This window comes from Protopterus annectens, chromosome 2.part2 (genome assembly GCF_019279795.1).
Source record: "Protopterus annectens isolate FY-2018-M chromosome 2.part2, PAN1.0, whole genome shotgun sequence".
NCBI classification, from domain to species: domain Eukaryota; kingdom Metazoa; phylum Chordata; order Ceratodontiformes; family Protopteridae; genus Protopterus; species Protopterus annectens.
The window spans coordinates 749,139,013-749,159,840 of record NC_056730.1 but is presented as its reverse complement, the minus strand read 5'-3'; the positions used below and the strand labels follow the sequence as shown (position 1 = coordinate 749,159,840).

The 20,828-nt window shown below is 41.9% G+C and overlaps 1 protein-coding gene across 1 annotated transcript in view; it reads right to left on the bottom strand.

The window, feature by feature from the left end:
- FAM172A (family with sequence similarity 172 member A) overlaps window positions 1-20,828 on the bottom strand; it is a 2,873,056-nt gene that overhangs the window by 1,376,590 nt on the left and 1,475,638 nt on the right. Inside the window, exon 7 of the mRNA XM_044064137.1 lies at window positions 19,665-19,883. Within this exon, the coding sequence (XP_043920072.1) occupies window positions 19,665-19,883 (219 nt within the window). The remainder of the gene's footprint in view (window positions 1-19,664; window positions 19,884-20,828) is intronic.

Here is a 20,828-nt window from a genome sequence, read left to right as displayed (position 1 = left end):
AAAAACATGATGTACCTGTCCAATTTATAATGCATGGAAGGGATATCAAGTAGAAGCTAATGTCAATGTGTGAATAATACTGCATATGCCCCCTGCAGAATTAGAAATCCTTAGGTAGCACAGTTTTAACGATCCCATGCTGCTAGCATTACAAAGTGCAAAAGGTTTGCTAAGTAGGAAAAGAAAAGAGCAAGGGACAGTTTCCTCATTAGTCCATTCCAGAACTACTCTACCTTAAATATTTATTACACTATTAATAACCTGTCCTCTTATCTCTCTTTAGAAGCTCTGCTAAAATATCATATCTACTCACATACATGAATATTAAGAGTGCAAGAGACCACTGCATAATAAAACTCCAGTAGAGTACAAAATAGCCTTTTTAAAATTCATTATTAATAAAGCTCCAGGATCAGTTTGATTGCACACATTGTACATACTTCATGCAACAAATCTTGGGTATGACAGTATAAAACAACATGGCTATGAATTCCAAACCAGAAGGTAAGTAAATTAAAAAAGAGATACATAGTTCTAATTTGTGGTACACTCATACCACCAAATTCCTTTCACAGATAATCTATCAAAGGCTATTTTCTCTCGATGATGCATAATGACATAATTAACTACAACCAGTGCCTGAAAGTGCATTCAGCCTACTAAGCATTACTGTAGCTCTAGACCAAAGCTAAATGGAGTACTGAGTATCTAAAGCATGAATGCAATGCCGCTGCACAGATGCTGCAACCAGTAAGCATTACTGATGATTTTTGTAATCCTGCTAATCTTCTCTTAGTGGGGTTTTGCAATTAATCAATGTCCTCTATGAGAAATGAAACACAACTGTCATATACTCTATCCAAACATTTTAAATGCTTCAAGTGTGTGGTAACCTTAGACAAGCAACAATTCAAAACATGTAAAAAGCATACTTAAACCATGATAAGATCAGGATCTATGTACAGTTTTGAAATCCTTGCTAGATCACCTTCTTTTTCCACTTACATATGCAAGTGTACTGAAACAAGGTATGTTTTTAGAATATTTCTGACAATGACTTCATTCTGCATATGCAAAGTCCTAATCATCAGAAACCTTTAAAATCAATTTTACTATCTCTTGCAACCTCTGCAAATCTCCAATACTGTTATCACTGTTACTAAAGGGACATGTAATGTGAAGTATGTCAAACTACACTGGCAGAACAGCAAAACGTACAGTTGTGTACACTTACCATAAATGTAGATGTTCAAGTGTATTCACTGTTGCAGTCATCACACTTGGGTTATCTGCCTGCAGGTAGCCCTCAGTCAGCCCGAATACCAGAGTCTTAGCATTTCTGCTGCTGTCGCCTCTTCCATGACATCAGGTCGCCAGGGGTATAAAACAGGCAGCCAACGCCATTACATCAGTTTTTCTTGCCACAAATGTAAGGAGCCCCCCAAATAGGAAGCTAGTATATGGTGGGGAACACCACCAGTAAAAAGTAAATACCACTGCCATTAAAAATGTCCATAGAGAGGAGAGGTAGAAAATATAGAAAAAAACAGGGGGCTGGAGGGAGGGAAACCAGGACTGCAACAGTGAATACACTCGAACATCTACATTTACGTTAAGTGTACACAACTGTACTATGTTCTTAGTGTTTCACTGTTGCAGTCATCACACTTGGGCTGATTCCCAAAGCTGAGGAAGGGTGGAAGCAGTCAAGAAGCGTTAGGGCTGGCTAGCAGACCTTGTAAGACTTCTGTAGCAAATCCAGCTCTGGATTTAGAAAAAAAATAGGCAAGTGGTAATGCTTGGTGAAGGTGTGTACAGAACTCCAGGTTGCAGCTTCCAGAATGTCCCTGGTAGGGACTCCCCTGAGAAATGCTGTAGAGGTGAAAGTAGCCTTAGTGGAATGTGGTCTGATCCCCTGTGGGGTAAGTTTTCCATGGTGCTTGTAGCAGAAATGGATGCAGTGTACTAACCATTTGGAAATGGTTTGCTTTGAAATGGCCTTGCCCTCTGTCCCTGAAGCAAAACTGACTAGCAGCTGGTCAGATTTTCTGAAAGGTTTAGTCCTGTCACAGTAGAACTGAGCTGTCTTTGCACGTCCAAGGAGTGCAGGATCCTTTCCCCTTTATTCTGAGGATTAGGGAAGAAGGTTGGCAAATGTATGGATTGGTTTAGAGCCACACTGGACACCACCTTAGGCATAAAGGACGAGTTAGTCCTGAGGGAAACTCTTGTCAGCATGGAAAATACAGCCATTAGTGCCTGTAACTCAGACACTCTTCTTGCTGAAGTCATGGCTAAAAGCAAGGCTGTTTTCCAAGAGAGGAATTTTAACTCTGTTGAAGCAGCAGGTTCAAAAGGGGGAAGCATGAGCTTTTCCAGTACAAAGTTAAGGTCCCAGGCAGGGGTGGGTGCTCTTCTAGGTGGCCTTAAGTTGTCAGCCCCTCTCAGGAACTGTTTGATGAGAGGCTGAGAAAATAGAGGTGGCTAAGTATTATAATGAGCTGAGATGGCAGAGGCATGAATCTTAATGAAGGAGAAGGACAGGCATCTGTGGAATAGCTCTGCTAGGTAATCCAGGATTTGAGGTAAGGAGGACAGTGCTGTGTCCTTTCCTTGAGACTGATTCCAAGAACAATATCTTTTCCACTTTTCAGCATAGGATTTCCTAGTACTAGGCCGTCTGGCTTCAAGAATGACGTCCAGCACCTGTTTGCTGAGGGCTGCTGGTGGTGTATTCAGGGGATAAGCCAGGCTGCAAGGTTTAGGGTTTGTAACTGTGGATGCAAAATCTGTCCTCCTGCTGGGACAGCAGGGTAGGGGGTCTGATGAAGGTGCCAGGGTGGCACTGCTGTCGGACTGTGTAAGAGTGGGTACCAATGCTGGCATGGCCAGTCTGGGGGCAATAAGAATTGCCCTTGGCATGTCCTGCTTGATCTTGAGTAGTACTTTTGAGAGGAGGGGCAGAGGGAGAAAGGCATAATTTGAGAGGTTTCACCATTGGAAGGATAGGGCATCCACCTTCCAGACCCTGATGTGAGGGTTCCTGGTGCAAAATTTGCTCAACTGGTGGTTTTTGGTGGAGGCAAAGAGGTCCCCCTCCAGTGTCCCCCACCTCTGGCCAGTGAATTTTGTTTGCCTGGCAAGAACACAGCTTGTAGATGCACTTGGTTGCTCAAGGCTGTTTTACACAGGGCCATGGCTAACCTGCAGATTGGGTAAGAATGGGTTCCCCCCTGCTTGTTTATGTACCGCATAACTGTGGTGTTGTCTGTTTTTATCAGCAACTGTCCTGGAAGGATTAGGTATTTGAAGGCTGTCAGAGCATTCTGTACAGCTAGCATCTCTTTTTGATTGATGTGCAGGAGAATTTGGCCTGGGCTCCACTTGCCCTGAATGCATTTGTCTGCCATGTGAGCCCCCCATGCATAGTCTGATGCGTCTGTTGTCAGGGTTTGGGCGGCGAGGGGTTGAGTGAAAGGCAGTCCCTTGTTGCAGTTGCATGCTTCTGCCCACCAAAGGAACTCTGCCCTAAGACAAGTATGACTGGAATAACTGTTTCCAGGTCCTGAGAATGTTGGCACCAAAGACTTTTTAAGTAAGATTAAAGTTTCTTCATATGCAGTCTTGCATATGGAATTAGCAGAATACATGAGGCCATGAATCCTAGGGCTTTTAGTATTTTCCTTGCAAATAGCTAGGTTTTGGTGGCCATTTGTTTGAAGTAGTTGGTCAAACAGACCTGTTTTTCTGGAGTGCGAAATGCCATCTGGGAAGTTGTGTTCAAGCTTGCTCCCCGGAATACAATTTCTTGACTGCGCACCAGTTGTCATTTCTTTTCATTGATGGTGTACCCCAATGAAGGGAGGAGGCTTTTTACAAATGCCAGGTGCTGAAGCAGCAATTCCTGACTGTCCGCCTGAATCAGGCAATTGTCCAAGTATGGGAAAATTTGGATATTTCTCTGCCTGCAGTATGCAATGGCTGGAGCCAGGCACTTTGTGAATACTCTGGGTGCAGTAGATAGACCAAAGGGAAGTGCAGAGAAATGATAGTGCATAGAGCCTGCCTGAATCATATATATTTCTTGCAAGACTCTCTTATGGGGACGTGCAGATAAGCTTCTTTTAAGTCTAGGGTGACTAACCAGGCATCCTTGGCTAGCATAGGGAGAAGCTGTTGCAGGATAAGCATTTTGAATTTTGGGACCACCAGAAAGGTGTTGAGAATTGATAGATCTAGGATTGGGCAATCCTCAAGCAAGTCATATTGACTAAGGTATCATAGTCAAATCCAAAGAGCATGTTACAGACTTGCTGGACAGGTTTATAACCACAATGCCTATAATAAAAGGATTAACTGCATATGAAGAGACCTGTTAAGGTAGAACTCAGAACATGAACAAAAATGCATGTCTGAGAGAATTCACACTAAGGGATAAATAATGTACTTGTGGTAGTACCTATTGCTAGACCTTTTGAAACTGCAGAAAAAAAGTAAGTAAACTGCAGGGTGAGACACACAAAAAGTACAGTTTTGTACCTACCATAAATGTAGATGTTCGAGTGTTCACACTTCTGCAGTCATCACACTTGGGTTATCCTGCCGTCAGGTGGTCCCGTAGTCGGCCAGAGTTCCAAAGTCTTGGTCCGGCGTCGGTTGCTGTCGCTTCTTCCCTGACGTCAGTGCGCCAGGGTATATAAGAGGAATCTGATGCCATTTTCTTCAGTTTTTCTTGCCCCAGATGTCAGGTGCCCCCAAGTAGGTGGGCAATACATATTGCTAATTAAACATGTAAAGGTAATAAAAGGAATACCTTCAGTTACAAGCAAATACACCACAAAGGTTGTACCAGATAGAAAGGTATAGAAAAGTTCAGCTAGGTCAGGGGGATGGAGGGAGGGTAACCTGGACTGCAGCAGTGTGAACACTCGAGCATCTACATTTATGGTAGGTACAAAACTGTACTATGTTCATCGTGTTACACTGCTGCAGTCATCACACTTGGTTTGAATCCCAAAGCTAAGGATGGGCGGTGGAACTAAACAGGGTTTGGGAGAAGCTAGTAGGCCTTGCAGAACTGCAGTTGCAAAGCCAGCTCTGGTTTTAGAGTATAGAGGTAAGTGATAGTGCTTGGTGAAGGTGTTCACTGAACTCCAAGTTGCAGCCTCCAAAATATCTTTGGCTGGTACCCCCCTGAGAAAGGCTGTTAATGTAGCTGTAGCCCTGGTGGAATGGGACCTAATGCTAGCAGGTACAGGTTTCCCATGATGTGTGTAGCAGAAACGGATACAATGTCCTATCCATTTTGAAATGGTCTGTTTTGAGATAGCTTTTCCTTGTGATCCTGCAGCATAGGACACAAAGAGCTGGTCAGATTTTCTGAAAGCCTTAGTTTTATCCAAGTAGTAACGTAATTGCCTGTGAATATCCAAAGAGTGCAGGAGCCTTTCTTCTTTGTTCTGGGGGTTTGGGAAAAAAGTGGGCAAATGAATGGTTTGGTTTAGGGCCACACTGGATACCACCTTTGGCATAAAGGAAGGATTAGTTCATAGAGCGACTCTGTCTTGATGAAAAATGATGAAAGGCTCCACTGCCATTAGGGCCTGTAGCTCTGAGACTCTTCCTGCTGAAGTTAATGCTAGCAGCAGGGCAGTTTTCCATGATAGAAACTGTAAATCAGCTGTAAAAGCTGGTTCAAAGGGTGGCGGTGTAAGGTTTTCCAGAACAAAGTTGAGATCCTAAGTTGGTGTTGGTGCTCTCCTGGGCGGTCTTATGTTCCTAGCCCCTCTGAGGTACTGTCTGAGCAGTGGATGTGAAAATATAGGAGGATCCATTTTGTAGTGAGCTGAAATTGCTGAGGCGTGGATCTTAATAGATGAAAAAGAAAGTCCTTTGTGCAACATCTCAGTTAAAAATTGTAGAATCTGAGGAATATTTGGAACAAGGGGATTTTGGCCTTTAGCCTGGTTCCAGGTGCAAAATCTTTTCCATTTGTCTGAATAGGTTTTCCTGGTGCTGGGCCTCCTGGCCTCCAGAATGACATCCATAACAGCTTTAGAGAGAAGTGTTGGCTGGTTGCTTAGGTAATTTGCCATGCAGCCAGATTTAAAGTCTTGAGCTGGCTGTGTAGAATCTGATTGTTTTGCTGAGTGAGCAGGTGAGGAATTTGAGGCAAAATCCATGGTGGGCCGTGAGCCATGTTCTTGTTTTGCTGAGTGAGCAGGTGAGGAATTTGAGGCAAAATCCATGGTGGGCCGTGAGCCATGTTCCTTAGTATTGGATATCAGTGTTGGTGTGGCCAGTCTGGAGCAATGAGTATCATTTGTGGCCTCTCTAATCTGGCTTTCAGCAGCACCTTTGCTAGAAGAGGCAGTGGAGGAAAGGCATACACTGTTAATTTTTTTCAACTGAATGAGAGGGCGTCCATTTTCCAAGCTAGTGGGTGGAATGTCCTTGTGCAAAATTTCCGAAGTTGGTAGTTTTGGGGGTTGGCAAACAGATGTATCTCTGGGTGTCCCCATTTTTGAGTTATCGTTGCAAATACTTGTGGATCTAGTTTCCACTCGTGAGGATCCATGATGTTTCTGCTTAAATCGTCTGCCGGTGTGTTTTTCTTTTCTGGCAGGAATTGTGCTTGTAGTTGAACTTGGTAGGTCAGTGCTGTGTTCCACAAGGTCATTGCTTGCCTGCATAGGGGGTAGGAGTGTGTGCCCCCTTGCTTGTTTATGTACCACATTACTGTGGTGTTGTCCGTCTTTATTAGGACTTGTCCTGGATGTAGGAGGTTCTTGAAAGCTGTTAGGGCATTTTCTACAGCTAGCATTTCTTTTTGATTGATATGCAGATGCCTTTGCTCTGTAGACCATTTGCCCTGAATGCATTGTCCTGCCATGTGTGCTCCCCAGGCATAATCCGATGCATCTGTTGTTATAGTTTGCCTGGCTATGGGTAAGGTAAAGGCTGACCCTTGTTGAGGTGACATGCCTGAGCCCGCCACAGAAACTCCTGTTGAAGGCAGGGAATGAGTGGAATTATTGTTTCCAAGCTGTGGCTGTGTTGAGTCCATATGCTTTTCAGGTACCATTGTAATTTCCTCATATGCAGTTTTGCAAATGGTATTAGTAGTATGCAAGATGCCATGAATCCCAAGGCCTGCAGAATTTTTCTTGCAGGGAGTTGGGTCTTTGTTGCCATCATTTTGAAGTATTGAGTCAGCTGTTCTTGTTTGTCTGGCGTGAGATAGGCCATCTGGGTCGTTGTATTTAAGCTGGCACCCAGGAATATTATGTTTTGTGAGGGCACTACTTTTGATTTCTTTTCGTTTACTGTGTACCCTAGACAACTTAATAGGTGTTTGACAAACGCCAGATGCTTTGAAAGAATGTCCTTGCTTTCTGCTTGAATAAGGCAGTCATCCAGGTATGGATATATTTGAATTCCTCTTTGTCTGCAGTATGCAATTACTGGTGCCAGGCAGTTTGTGAAGACCCTGGGTGCAGTAGATAAGCCAAAGGGCAGTACAGAGAATTGATAATGAGTTGAACCTGCAATAAATCGGAGGTATCTTCTGCAATTATGTCTGATAGGGACATGCAGGTATGCCTCCTTGAGATCCAGCGTTACTAGCCAAGCCTTCTTGCCCAGCATGGGAAGAAGTTGCTGTAGTGTTAGCATCTTGAATTTGGGTACTTGTAGATAAGTGTTTAGAATTGAAAGGTCCAGAATGGGTCTCCAGGCTTTGTCCTTTCTGGGGACTAGGAAGGGTCTTGAGTAAAATCCTTGTCCTTGCTCCTGTGTGGCTCTCATGTCCATGAGAGCTGTAATTTGTTTTTGAGTCTCTGCCCATTGATTTGGTGCCAAGTTTGGCATTCCTTTTATCCTTGGCAAAGTGTGAAAGTGGAATCTGTATCCTTGTGAGACAATAATTAGGACCCATTTGTCTTTTGTGATGATGTGCCAGTTGTCTGCAAAAAGTGCTAATTTTCCTCCCAAGGGAGCTGCCAAGAGAGATTTGCTTGGCAGTCTGAGGGTTAAGTCATTGTGTTTGTCTTCTGATAACTTGGGACCTGTCTTCTCCTCCTTTCTGGGTTGCGGTACCCCATTGTCAAGGCTTGTAAGGGCCTTGTGACTGACCTCTGCCCCTTGGGCATCTGTATTTTCCCCTCTGTGGTCTGTCAGAAGCTGGAAAGGACCAGTTTTTTGTAGGCTAATTTCTGCTGAAACGAGGGGGTTGAACCTGTAAAACATCCTTGACCGTCTGCATAGATTTTGCCTTATCCTCCATTTTCTTTAAAACCTCTTCTGCTTTCACACCAAATAAAACATCCTGCTGTAAAGGTGCATCCAATAACTTTGCTTTAACATGATCAGGTAGGGTTTGTTCTTTTAACCAAGCATGCCTGCGTATGACAGACCCAGTCACTGCTGCTCTATAGGAAGCCTCCAATGAATCAAATCCACATTGTAAAGTATGTTTTCCCACTTATTCAGCTGCATGCAACAAATCTTGCATTTCCTTGAAATCAGGCTGCTCTGAATGTGTGATCATTTTTTGTTTTAATTGAGACATCAGGTATTGCTGATATTTCAGCATGTGAAACTGGCAATTTAAGGCCCTCATGGCTAGAGTAGCTGAGGTATATACTTTCTTTCCCCATCCGTCTAGTGCTCTGGAATCCCTTTCAGAGGGTACAGGATTTTTAGCAATAGAGGCCTTAACCCCTTTGGGACCCTGGGAAATGGTTTCTGGGTCAGCAACAGGGCTTTTATATAGGAATTTGTGTGAGTCAGGGACTCTGTAGTATCTGTCTGGTTTGGCTTGTGCAGGAGGTAGAGAATCTGGGTTAAGGCTAGATTCTAAGTAAACATCATCCACAATGTCTAACATGGGTGGGATAGCAAGTGGTCTGTGCTGGGGTAGTAAAAGGAACTCTCGGAGCCTTTTCTTAGAATCAGAGTAATCCTGGCCTTCCCAGTGGAAATGTTCCATCATGGTATGTAAAGTTTCCCCAAAAGAGTAGTCTTCTGGGGGAGATGCTGAGGGAATAGACTCTTCAGCATCAGAATCTTTATAAGGGGGAAAAGAGTATTCTTGTTCCTCAGAAGAATCTGAGGAAATTGAGACCTGGTCAGAGGAAGCGTAATCCTCCTCCTGTCTTGGCCTTTTATCAGGAGGGGGATGGGAACCTCTGATTAGGGTAATTAAATCTTCAGCCATCTTAAGCATCTGTTTCTTAGGCATGGAGCCTTGTACTAGAGACTGCTGTGCAGTCTTTTTTGCTTTTAAAGGAGTTTTCAGCTTTGCATAAGATTTAATGGTGAGTGTAGTCGGTCTGAAGACACCTTCTGCAGGTGAAGGTGTTTCAACTGCACCAGAATCTCCTTCAGCCCAGGAGTCGGAAGGGGCTAAAGATGAAGGCTGTGGCGGCCTAGTAATCTCCGCTTGGGAATCGGAAGCCGTCTGAGGTTCTAAATCAGCGGTCATCAGGGGCTGCATAGGCACCTCACTGAAAACCGGAGAACCTGAGACTGGCCCAGCAGAGGCCTTGGAGTCTGGTTTGGGTCTCGGCTGCCTGTCCTTATCCTTGTGTTTTTTATGCATTCCGGTCGTCGGTTGCTCCAACGGCATGGTATAATTAAATTTCCTACCAAAGTAATGTCGGGCGAAATCAAACCGACGTTTAATTGTTCGTTTATTAAACCTAGCACAAAACCGACAACCTGTGACGTCGTGGTCTGGGCCTAGGCAAGGAATACAATAAGAATGAAAGTTCTTATGAGGTATTTGCTTCCCACAAGAAATGCAATTGTTAACTTTTTCGGACATCGGACTTGAGGCAAGAAAAGGTTCCCCAACGGGGTACTTAGCTTTATTGAAGACTTCGGTCTGAAATTCGATTTGAAAATCTCAGGAGTCAGATGACCGGCACTTGCGAACTGCTTCTGCTTCGGGCACCGCGCGGCAAGAAAGACTTGAGAAAATGGCATCGGATGCCTCTTATAAACCCCTGGCGCACTGACGTCAGGGAAGAAGCGACAGCAACTGACGCCGGGCCAAGACTTTGGAACTCTGGCCGACTGCGGGACCGCCTGACGGCAGGATAACCCAAGTGTAATGACTGAAGCAGTGTAACACAATGAACATCAAGAATACACTACATAAATGTTGGACAAAAAAATGAAGTTTCTTTAGTAAGTATGTTTGCAGTGGAAGTTAAGGCCTCCAAAACATGTTCTAAAGTCAGTCTGGATGTGGCATTATCAACGACACAGAAATAATTTGCATCTAAGAATAGAGGTTTATTTTCAGAGTTGGACATTAGTACCAGTCTAATCGAGCATGACACAGCAAAAAAAGCCTAGGAATACTACCATACACCAGAAAACCTGTGATAAGCAGTTTATTTATTTATTGTATTTTATTTTATTTATTTATTTATTTATTTATTATTTAACATTTGTTGACCAGGAAAGTCTGACTAGGACAGAGCCTATGTTCAGAGGAGGCCTGGGGAGAAATGCTCCAGTTGCACGTCTTTGGAATGTCGGATGAAGAAAAAAAAGAAATACCCAGATGAAACCCACGCAAATGCAGGAAGGACATGTAGACTATGCAGAGAAGGCACCCCAGCCAAGAATTGAACCAGAGAACCTCTTGCTGTGAGGCGACAACATTAACCGCTGCACCACTGCTCCACTCTTTAGAAAGAGGTATGGAAAATGTTTAAAACTGAAGCTGCAAAGGAATCACAAAGCAAATGGCACAACCCCACTGTTCTGGTCCTTAAGCCTGACAGGTCTACACAGAGTCACAGTTAGGGCAGGGGAAAGAAGTGTCTGCTTTAGGGGGTGGCAATTGGCAGATGCTGATGGTGCAGGAGTACAGTACCAGCATTCAGAAATTAATGCAAATACTGTATTTGCAGCTTTGGCTGAAACTCTTTGTCTGTAATATTTTACCACTAACAATCTACTTGTTGCACTTATAGCAAGAAGTTTGCTAGAGTTTCTTTGGTCCTCAAGTCTGAAATGACATTTTTTTGCTCCTCACCTTTGACAGGACTTTTATTTTTGGCTCCTCAACTTAGAGTTGTGAGGAGATGGTGCCAGATAACCTAGCTACATTTCTGGGTCTCAGGTTTTGTAACAAATTAAAAAAAATAAAGAGCATATTTAACTTCACATTCATTGCCCCTATTCGATAAATTTGGCAAGTCTAGGTCTGTCCACTTTGGATTTACTAATGGCTGTTAGCAAAGTTCACTAGCCCTGGATACCAAGGAAAATGATATTTTCCTATCAGATGGAGTCTATCATTACAAAGTCCTACCTTTTTGGTCTATGGCACCTACAACATCCTAGAGGATGACAGGCAAAATTCTTAGACCGCATACCAGAGATGCAGCAGTCTAGTTGGATGACACAAGTAATATTTTCTAAAAGCCATCTCACTAATGTTCAAAAAATGCTGGATTCCTTCTCTCAAGCTAGGCTACTGCTAACTCAACTAAGTGTAAGTTAGACATGGCAAAAGCCTGCTATTTGTGTTATGTAAAATAACAAAGAACAGTGAAGTCACAGGCTTAAAAAATGAAGCAGTACAAAACTAGATCAACCACGAAGAAACAGGTTAAGACATTTTTAGGTCTGGTTAACTATTATAATAAATGTATTCCTACTTTTGCAATCCCTGCCTTGCCCCCTACCTGAACTTACCAAGAGTAAGTCTCCCCGAAGGTTAAGTGGACAGATGAAGCAGAAACTAAAAGGCATGCTGTGCTCTGAACCAGTACTGCTAGCTCAAGATTTTTTCAAGCAATTCTTAGTTTACAGAAATGTCTCTGTGGTAGGCAGTCTTTTCTCATATGGGGATTAGCATTCCATCTTTTATACAAGTGCAAAACTAAGCAATGTTGACAGAAGTTATTCAACTATAGAGAGGGAATACCTGCTCATAAAATACCCCCTCACCATCCAAAATACTATTTGTTGGGTAGGGAATTTGTATTAATTACTGGCAACTTCCCTTTACAATGGTTCTACCACCAAATTGCAACCTAAAATTGTCCATTTGGATTTTGACAATCCAGCCTTAAAATTTTTAAATCTAGCATTGTCTATACTGCAGTCACTAAAATGTGGATGGGCTACCTCTGGCTTATCTGACAGTACTAGAACTGGTGTCTCTATGCTGGAGGGGAGGGTCATGTGGCATAGTGTCTGCTGCTGGCACTGCATGTACTTTGTGTACAACCATTAGGGTTGCATTTACTAATGGATGTTTCTTGTTAGGGAATAGCAGATTTTCTGGGAAATAGAGAGCAGGAAGGCAAACCAGCGAGAAGCTCTCCATGACAAACAACAGGGAGTAGATACCTCTTTAGATACATCAGAATCACTATCTCTGAAAGAGATCAGATCTTTGACCTCTAAGAGTAAACATGGTGCTGAAGACGTGGCTCTAGGGAACTATATGTAAAGCACAAAGGCAGGCTAGAAATTGCCACTGAAACCTGGAAAAGGAAAGCTTGTTCTATAAAAAGTAACTGGAATAATTAAGGCTGTCTGCATGATGGTAAAGGGTTTTGTAAAGAAAACAAGACTGCTTCTGTTCATTTATTGACCACAATGAATAATTGAAAACACTTTTGTCTGGAATACTGAAATTCGTGTGGAGATGTGATGTTTCAACATTATTGGGGGGTGGCTTTCAAGCACAACATGCCCTAAATGGAGGAAGCCACACACCCATTTCCAAAAAAAGCAGAGGAACAGAAGCAGAGAGAGAGGAGAGATGGATGGGGAGAAAGAAAGAGAGAGAAGAGAGCTGGTCGGGGATTTCACCAAAGAAAGAGATAGCAGACTGGGATTGTGCTGAGGCCTGCAACTTGAGAGAGACGGAATGATGATGGGATAACATTCTGGGTGGAACTGAAAAGGAGGGTCAAGAGGAACTGATGAGTTCTGGAAGAGACTAAAAACAGTAGAGATGGAATACTATAAAACACTGAAAGTGCTGAATGATCAGTTTTCAGAAAGAATGGTTATTAAATAAACACAATGAAATGAGTATAAAATGCATAATGAGCTGTTTTTCTTATGGTGGTCATTCCCCTTTTTATTTTTTCTCGTTGTAAGCAAATCCATTTTAAAACAAAGTGCAAGTGGCTGTTGACTGTTTAATATCAGATGCAATGTAAGATCCCATAACTGTGGAGAATTTGGCAAAAATGTGATCCTTTGCTAGTAAAAACACAAGCAAAAAATACTTTTATAAAAGGGCAACCACAAAGACTTTTTCAACTATGTTAGAAACCTTACAAATAATAACCAACACTGCACTGAAGTGATAAATAATAAAAAATACTCCGCTTCCAAAGACAAAGTCAACATACTAGCAGACAAATGTAGCTCAAATGTCATCCCCAGTCTTCTACAAACTTTCCCGAACATACAATCATGTCTGTATCCAACCTGTGATCACCTAGGAACAGGTCCTAAGGGCTTTCTCTTCAGGCCAAGAACTGTAGTTCCATGGGTCTACACAATGTGCCCAGGTGCTTTCTTGTCAACACCAAGCACAGCCTTACTGACTCGCTACTAAAGCTGTTCAACTTCAGCCTCTCAAAAGGCTTCACATTGGAGGTGTGGAGAACACCTAGGTCATTTTTACTCCACAAAGGCAGAACCTCTACCATACTGGCATCTACAGACCAATACGCCTAACGAGCCTTATTTGCACGGCAATAAAATGCATTATTATGGAACTTATAAATACAGATACTGGTAGTCTACAATTCCTAGATTCAAACCAGTGGGGTTTATAAACTTAGAAGACTTCTTTGAGAAAGTCACCAAGGCTTTAGACAAATTTAAGGCAGTGGACCTTCATAAAAAACTGAATCTTATTAGTGTTGTCTGGACTGCTTCTCCTAGAAACCTGTGGTAAAATGTACAAGGATATAAAAAATAGGTCTTTCTGTATAGTGAGTTGTAAATACTGACAAACCATATTACCTATAAAAAGAAAGATACTTACCGTTTCTCATTATGGGGACTTGCTTTAGCAATAAAATGTGAGTCTTTGTGCAGTAAAAGGGCTTTAGAAAAAACTTGCAAAATAAAAGGTCATGTGCTGTGACTTTTTTTTAAATAATTATGATGGCAGTCTGGGAAACTAAGTTTAAATGCAGTACTACCACTAAAAAGTTAAACCTCCAAGACATTGAAAAAGAGTTCATTGCTGTCTATTGCAAGAAAGAAAAGTGTGTGCAAACCTGGTGAAATTTGATTTGAGGCTGCAAATTGCTCATACTGAAAAATGAAACACAAAAAAGTAATAGTCAAAAAAAAGTGCTGCTAGTATAGAAGATCAACAGATGCTAAGCTCAACTGAGATACAACAACCTGGACCTAGTAAAAAGTGGTTACAGAGTTGTGCAGCAAAATGAGAATGTTTTGCATCAAAATATTTCTGATAGGCATGAACTAACTGGTGTTTAGTAGTCAAGTTTTACAACTCTGCAATGTGAACCTTAATGAGGTTGATGTCTCAGACTCCAAAGGTTGTATAAGAGCTGCAATAATATTGCCGAGCAGAACTTGGGTTTTAAAGTAGAGATTGTTATTAAGAAACAATAGCTTGTAGAAAGGTAATGGAGGCATTTTCAGGAAATCTGGCACATAGCAAATGGCCAACCAAGAGTATGTACAGAGGACCAAGTCACTGTTTCTATAGCTTCTAGAGTCCACCCCTTTCCACTGCACAATAAAAGAAAACAAGGCTGTAGTAGAATGTGCCTTGATCCTGCCTGGAATTATTTTACTGTGGTGCTGGAATAACAAAAAGACATTGCAAGAGTCAATCATCTGAAAATTGAATGTTTTGACACAGATTCCCTTTTCTGTCCCATCATAGGAAATATACAGCTGTTCAGCTTTCCTAAAGGACTTAGCAATATATATATGTTCAGCTTTCATGAAAAACGTAGTTCACTTCAGATAACATCTGAATTGCTTGTGCATGTCCAGTGTACAAAGAATCATTTCTCCCTATTTTAGAGGTTCAGGTAGGAATACAGGGAGAATGATGCCATGACTCCAAATAACCTCCAAAACTACTATAGGCATGATTAATGGATTTGTTCTTAAAATAACCCAGCACTATGGAATACCAAATAGGGTTCACCCATCAAGAGAGCTTGCAGCTCAGATACTCACTTGCAGATGTCAGTGCAATAAGCAAAACAGTCTGCCAAATAATGAACCAAAAAGTAACCAGATAAGCTAGTTCAAAAAGAGACAGATTTAACTTTTCCACAAAGTTAAAGATCCCATCAAGGTGTTACTTGTATTATACACAGTCTTAAATGCAAAATCCCTTTCAAGAACAGCTTGACAAAAGACTAAGAAGAAAGAAGAGGATCCATGGGCAGACATGCTGAAATGGCCAACAAATACTCCTTGCTAAAGGAGTAATACAGGGCAGAGGCTAGTAACGCACACAAATATACAAATACAGCAGTACTAATGGTAATAATCCCTGACTGGGCCTAGAAAGCACTAACTAGAAAACATCAGCCACATACTAACATAAGCTTTCCTAGTAGCAGGATTTATTACCTTCTTAACATCTGCTTCACATCCTCAGAAACAAGGTGCATAAAAGGCACTAAAACATAATCATCCACGCAGTTAGCTGTTGTTGTTTAGATAGGCATATATCAAACTCCCCTGGTCTTATGCAAGTAGATCCAATCTGTCAGGAAACTTGAGATAACTGCCCTTGGCCAATTCTATAAGAAGTGGAACAAATGTTGCTTGTCTAGAAGGGAGTCACCACACAGATCTTTGGAAAGTCCTTCTTAATATTCAGAATGACCTTGAATATCAGTGAAAATGGCGGAAATGCATAAAGGAGCAGCACCATCCATCTTCTTCTTCTTCTTTCGGCTTTTTTCCCGGTTAGGGGTCACCACAGCGGATCAACTTGTCCGCTCATGATTGGCAGTGGAGTTTTATGGTGTCGAGTTGCCAGTCCAGCACCCAACCTTCCACAGAAGGCACACACACGCACACACTCACATCTAGGGACAATTTAGAGTGTCCAATCCACCTGCAGCATGTCTTTGGGATATGGGAGGAAACCGCAGCACCCGGAGGAAACCCACGTGACCACAGGGAGGACATGCAGACTCTGCACAGAAGGCACCCCAGTCGAGGATCGAACCGGAGAACCTCTTGCTGTGAGGTGGCAATGCTAACCACTGCACCACCGTGTCCGCCCCACCATCCATGGGAATGAAAAAAAAAGCATTTGTTCTCCAGAACTGCTTGTAAGAAATCCTGGAACAGAATATACTGAGCTGCCTGTTTTGAAAGGCAGCAAAGAAATCTACTTGAGATCTGCATGAAAACTGGAACAATTCCTGGCAGTCGCCCCCATTCATTGCCATTTGTGATGGTATGTCTTGGTCCTGTTTAGCTTGTCTCCCACTAAGTTTTGCTCTGATGAAATAAAGGAAGTTGTGGGGGGTTAAAGAATGCTTTAAAGCAACTTCCCAAGCTACCATAGCTAGCCTGCAGAGAGGGCAAGACATGGTGCCCCTGTTACGTACCACATCAATGTTATCTATAATCACCTGCAAAGGCCCTGTTACCACAGGTGGCAAAGACATTCTATAGCTGGATCACAGCTTTCTCTTTCATATTAATATGCTTTGACTTCTCATTTTTCCTAAAGACCATGCACTTTTACCCTCAATGACACAGTTTCCCCATTCAAAATCTGACGCATGTGCTGTCACAGAATGAGCAGGGGATGTGAGAGAAAAAGGAAGATCTGGATTCAGAGAAACCTGTTCTCTCCCTCAAAAAGTTCCCTTCTCACAAAACCCAGTATTAAAATCTGGAAATCCAGTGGATGGAAATGTTGGGTCCAAACAGTCTTTAAAAAACATGCTGAGTTTTTCTTGTGTACATCCTTGCAAGAAGAATCATGAGAAACATAAAAGTAATGAACCATAAATTCCTGAGATACTCTCTGACTGAAATCTGGGACTAATAGGGGAAAGCCTGGAAGAGTTCCTGATACAACTCCATTTTTTTAGGAATGCCTTTGCATCATAGAATAACAATCCTATGAAAGGGAATGAACAATTTCAGGAAATTTCTCTGGAAACCAAGGGCTAAAAGGAGATTTCTTACCTATGTAAGGGGACTCCTAACACTTAGAAAAAGACTAAAAATAAAAAAGAAAGGAAGCTGTCCACATAAGGAAATATGTGCATGCTGTGCCATATACAGTCGGTAATCACTGGACCTAGACATTTTGTAAGCTCCCTTGGAATAGTGAATAACTCAAAGGGTAACTGAAAGTAACCCAGAAACAAAAACATTTTAGAAAATGCCTCAACTCTGTGGCAATGGGAATGTGGTGATAAGTATCTTTCAAATCCAGATTTAGCACCCGGCAAAGTCAGCATTTCGAACTTGGATACTTTCACCAACAGGTTCATAGGTTCACAGGTTCATAGATTCATAGATTAATACTAGGCTAACTACTCTTGTGAACTATCTTAAGCCTAGCCAATTACCCCATGTAAAAGTCAAACCCTGCACCTTGTGTCTGTAAGCTAAGCACCTTAACCATTATGCCAACCTCCCAACCCAAGCTAGGTTGAGTAAGGATAGGTCAAGCACTCTCCAAGAAAGCTTATTCTTTGGCAGCAGAAATAAATGTGAATAAAACCCTTTCCCCAGTAGTCTTTGGGTACTGGTTCAATGGTCCACATATAAAGCAATTGATTAATGACTACAAGAAACAGGGAAGAATGACTACCTTCAGGCATGAGCACATGCAAGGCCTTAAGCACAAGTGAGACTGCAATAAATGTATGTCAAGTATTTTTGGGCAGCATGGGTCCTTCATATAAACATGCAACTGCCAAAGGCAATGTGTAAGGAAGAGAGGCATGAACTGGGCCTAGTGTTGGCATCAGACTGTAATTTCCTAACAGTGTGATCCTATATTCTGGACTCAAGCTCCAGCCTTGAGCCCTGGCAGGAACTACCCAAAAGCCTCCTCTGAAATGGGGCTCAAAGATACTGTTGTGGCTGATGGAAGACTTAAGTGAGTTGACGTTCAGTACTGCAGCCCTGTATACAGTTATTCAAGAGGCTGTTCTCTAGATTCAGGTTAGTCAACCTCTGGCTCAACAAAGATAGGCTGGGCAGCATTGAAAACACCCCCATGTTTAAAGCAAGAGGAACACATCCTCTGAGACCACTCAAAATCTACCAAAACAGAGGTCTGTGGTAACTCTACACTTAGCACCTAAGAGGTTCAGAAAGCCATCTTATGAGTGAAACTACCTTGAGACTGCGACATATCATCTGAGCTTTAGTCCTCATGCTTGTGCTTCAGCTAACGGCTGGGCTGTACAGTGGACTCTCATGTCTATATGAGGACCATTCCAACTGCTGCTTTCCTTCTGCTAGGAAGGCAAGTCAGAAGCTTGTCTGACAGGATCAGCAGGTGTTGCAGTTGAGCCACTTGGCACTTAAAGCAATGCTTCATATCAGGTGCCTCTCCCAAAACAAAACAGGTAACAATGGGACAATCTGACAACCACAGAGACACCTCCTTGATTTACATCTAGGGATATAGGCATAAATATTTTCACCCAAGATATAAAAAAGGAAGCATTGTGTACTATGTAGCAGGCATGTGATGCCATATGGCATGTGGACACTGGCACATGCTCCCAAAAAACTCACCAAATGGTAACTTGTGGAATGGATAAACCCATCCACAGGACCCATCAAGGTGGATCACCAATGTTTGTTCTGTAGGTATTCTGAAATCACATTGGCCAAGCCATTCTGAACAGTAACATACAAACTTTGGCAAACCTGCCAGCAATATTTTCCCCCCTTTAAAATAATAACTATGTGGCATCATTACTATAGTATCCGATTTGAAAGCAAATAGAGAAAAAAGATGTTAGTCAAACAGTGCAGCAGATTTACATCATCTTACTGAAGCACAGCTTAGGAAAGTCCAAGTTAGCAATCCCAACATCCTGAAATTGCAGCTGCTCAAACACAAAAGCTATCAAATTATGCCAAAATAAAGGAGATAACACCCCCCACCACCACCACCACCACCCTCACTCACACACACACACACACACACACACACACACACACACACACACACACACACACACATACACACAATTATTCAAGGTCAAACAATCTTAGAGATATGTGAAATACCAAATTAAGTATTACGGTTTCTTGGAGATTTTATGACCTCAGAATTAGAAAAAAAAACTATGAAACAGGGATGTAATAAGTACAGCCCAACAGTGGAGGTGCACAGTGGCTTAGTTCCCACCAACAAATCTGTCAAAATTAGTGCTGAAATGTCTTCCTCCTCAGATACCCTGTATGGCTCGGTTTTGCTCAATGCCTACAATGAAATGCATGGAGAGTACATGGCATGTGGAGTTCTGGTACGCTGTGCTTTCAGGAGACACGTGTGGTGAGTTGTGCAGTTTTATGTCTGAATGCAACAAGGTGAAATAGATTCCATTGCAACAACCTCAAATACACATTTGTTAAAAAAAGGGGGGGGGGGACATCAGAGCAATGAACCTTACCTTAATACAAATCTGTTCAGTTTCCTTTTCTTTTTGGGGGTTTCTGTACTTTTCATAGACATCGCAGCGTTTCTTTGTCTCTTTCAGGCTTTCATCTTTCCGCTCCCTCTTTTCTGCAGGCTCATCTGTGCTGTCAGAAGATGGCTCAGGTTGCTCCTTTGTTTTTTCTACTTCAATGTAATTTTCATTAGGATTCAGTACAATTACTCCATAGCCATTCTGTTTTCAAAGAAAGCAAACAAAAAAGCCAATGTGAATCAGGTTACAATATACAAAAATATGTTCTCCACTCAGTGAATATCTTAAAGAAAACCACAAAATAAAAACAATTTAGATTTTTTTTCAACAGAAGCCCAATGAAAACTTTTCTGGTATAGGATTATTTAACTCACATTTTTTTGCAGGGTTTATACCATATATTTCACATCAATTAACTACCAGAAATACAGATAATTTCCTTAATTAATTTACCATTAAGCAATGAAGGATTATTTTAGTCACTTGTCCGCTGATATTAATTAATATGTTTATAAGCTATTACTGAGTTAAGAGAGCTAAAGAAAAAAAGAGAGAATCCAGAAATTTAATTTACTCTTCCTTATAATTATACATTTTTGCAGAACTAATTCAAAGCATCTTCTTGCTCAACACTAATATACAAAATTTAACATTTGGCAATAAACCGTACCATATAAGTTATTTTAGTTTCTAATAATAAAGTAATAAAACTTCAAGACTTACTTTTTGTTGCTAAAAATGAGGACTGCAATATCATATGCTTTATGCCAACGGTGGTTAATATGTGACTACATGTGGTGGCAGAAGTAAAACATCCAGTTCCTAAGCATTCAGCCATACAGCTGTACTTGGTAGCATGGAATACAAGCAGACAGAGAGAGAGAACAAAATTGTGTATTTAGAAACTACATATGTTTATTGTGAATATGGAAACCATTGCCCACATAATGTGCATACTACCTCAGTTCAAGGTCTTTACTGTAACTTTGTTCTGTCCTGCGTGTGCAGCATATGTCGTCTTTCAGCTTTTCCTGGTTAGGGGCTGCCACAGCGGAACTCCGGTCTGCTAATGATTGGCAGTAGATTTTGACTAACGCCGAGGTGCCAGCTCGACGTTCAACCTTCAATGAAGGCATGTCTTTCGAA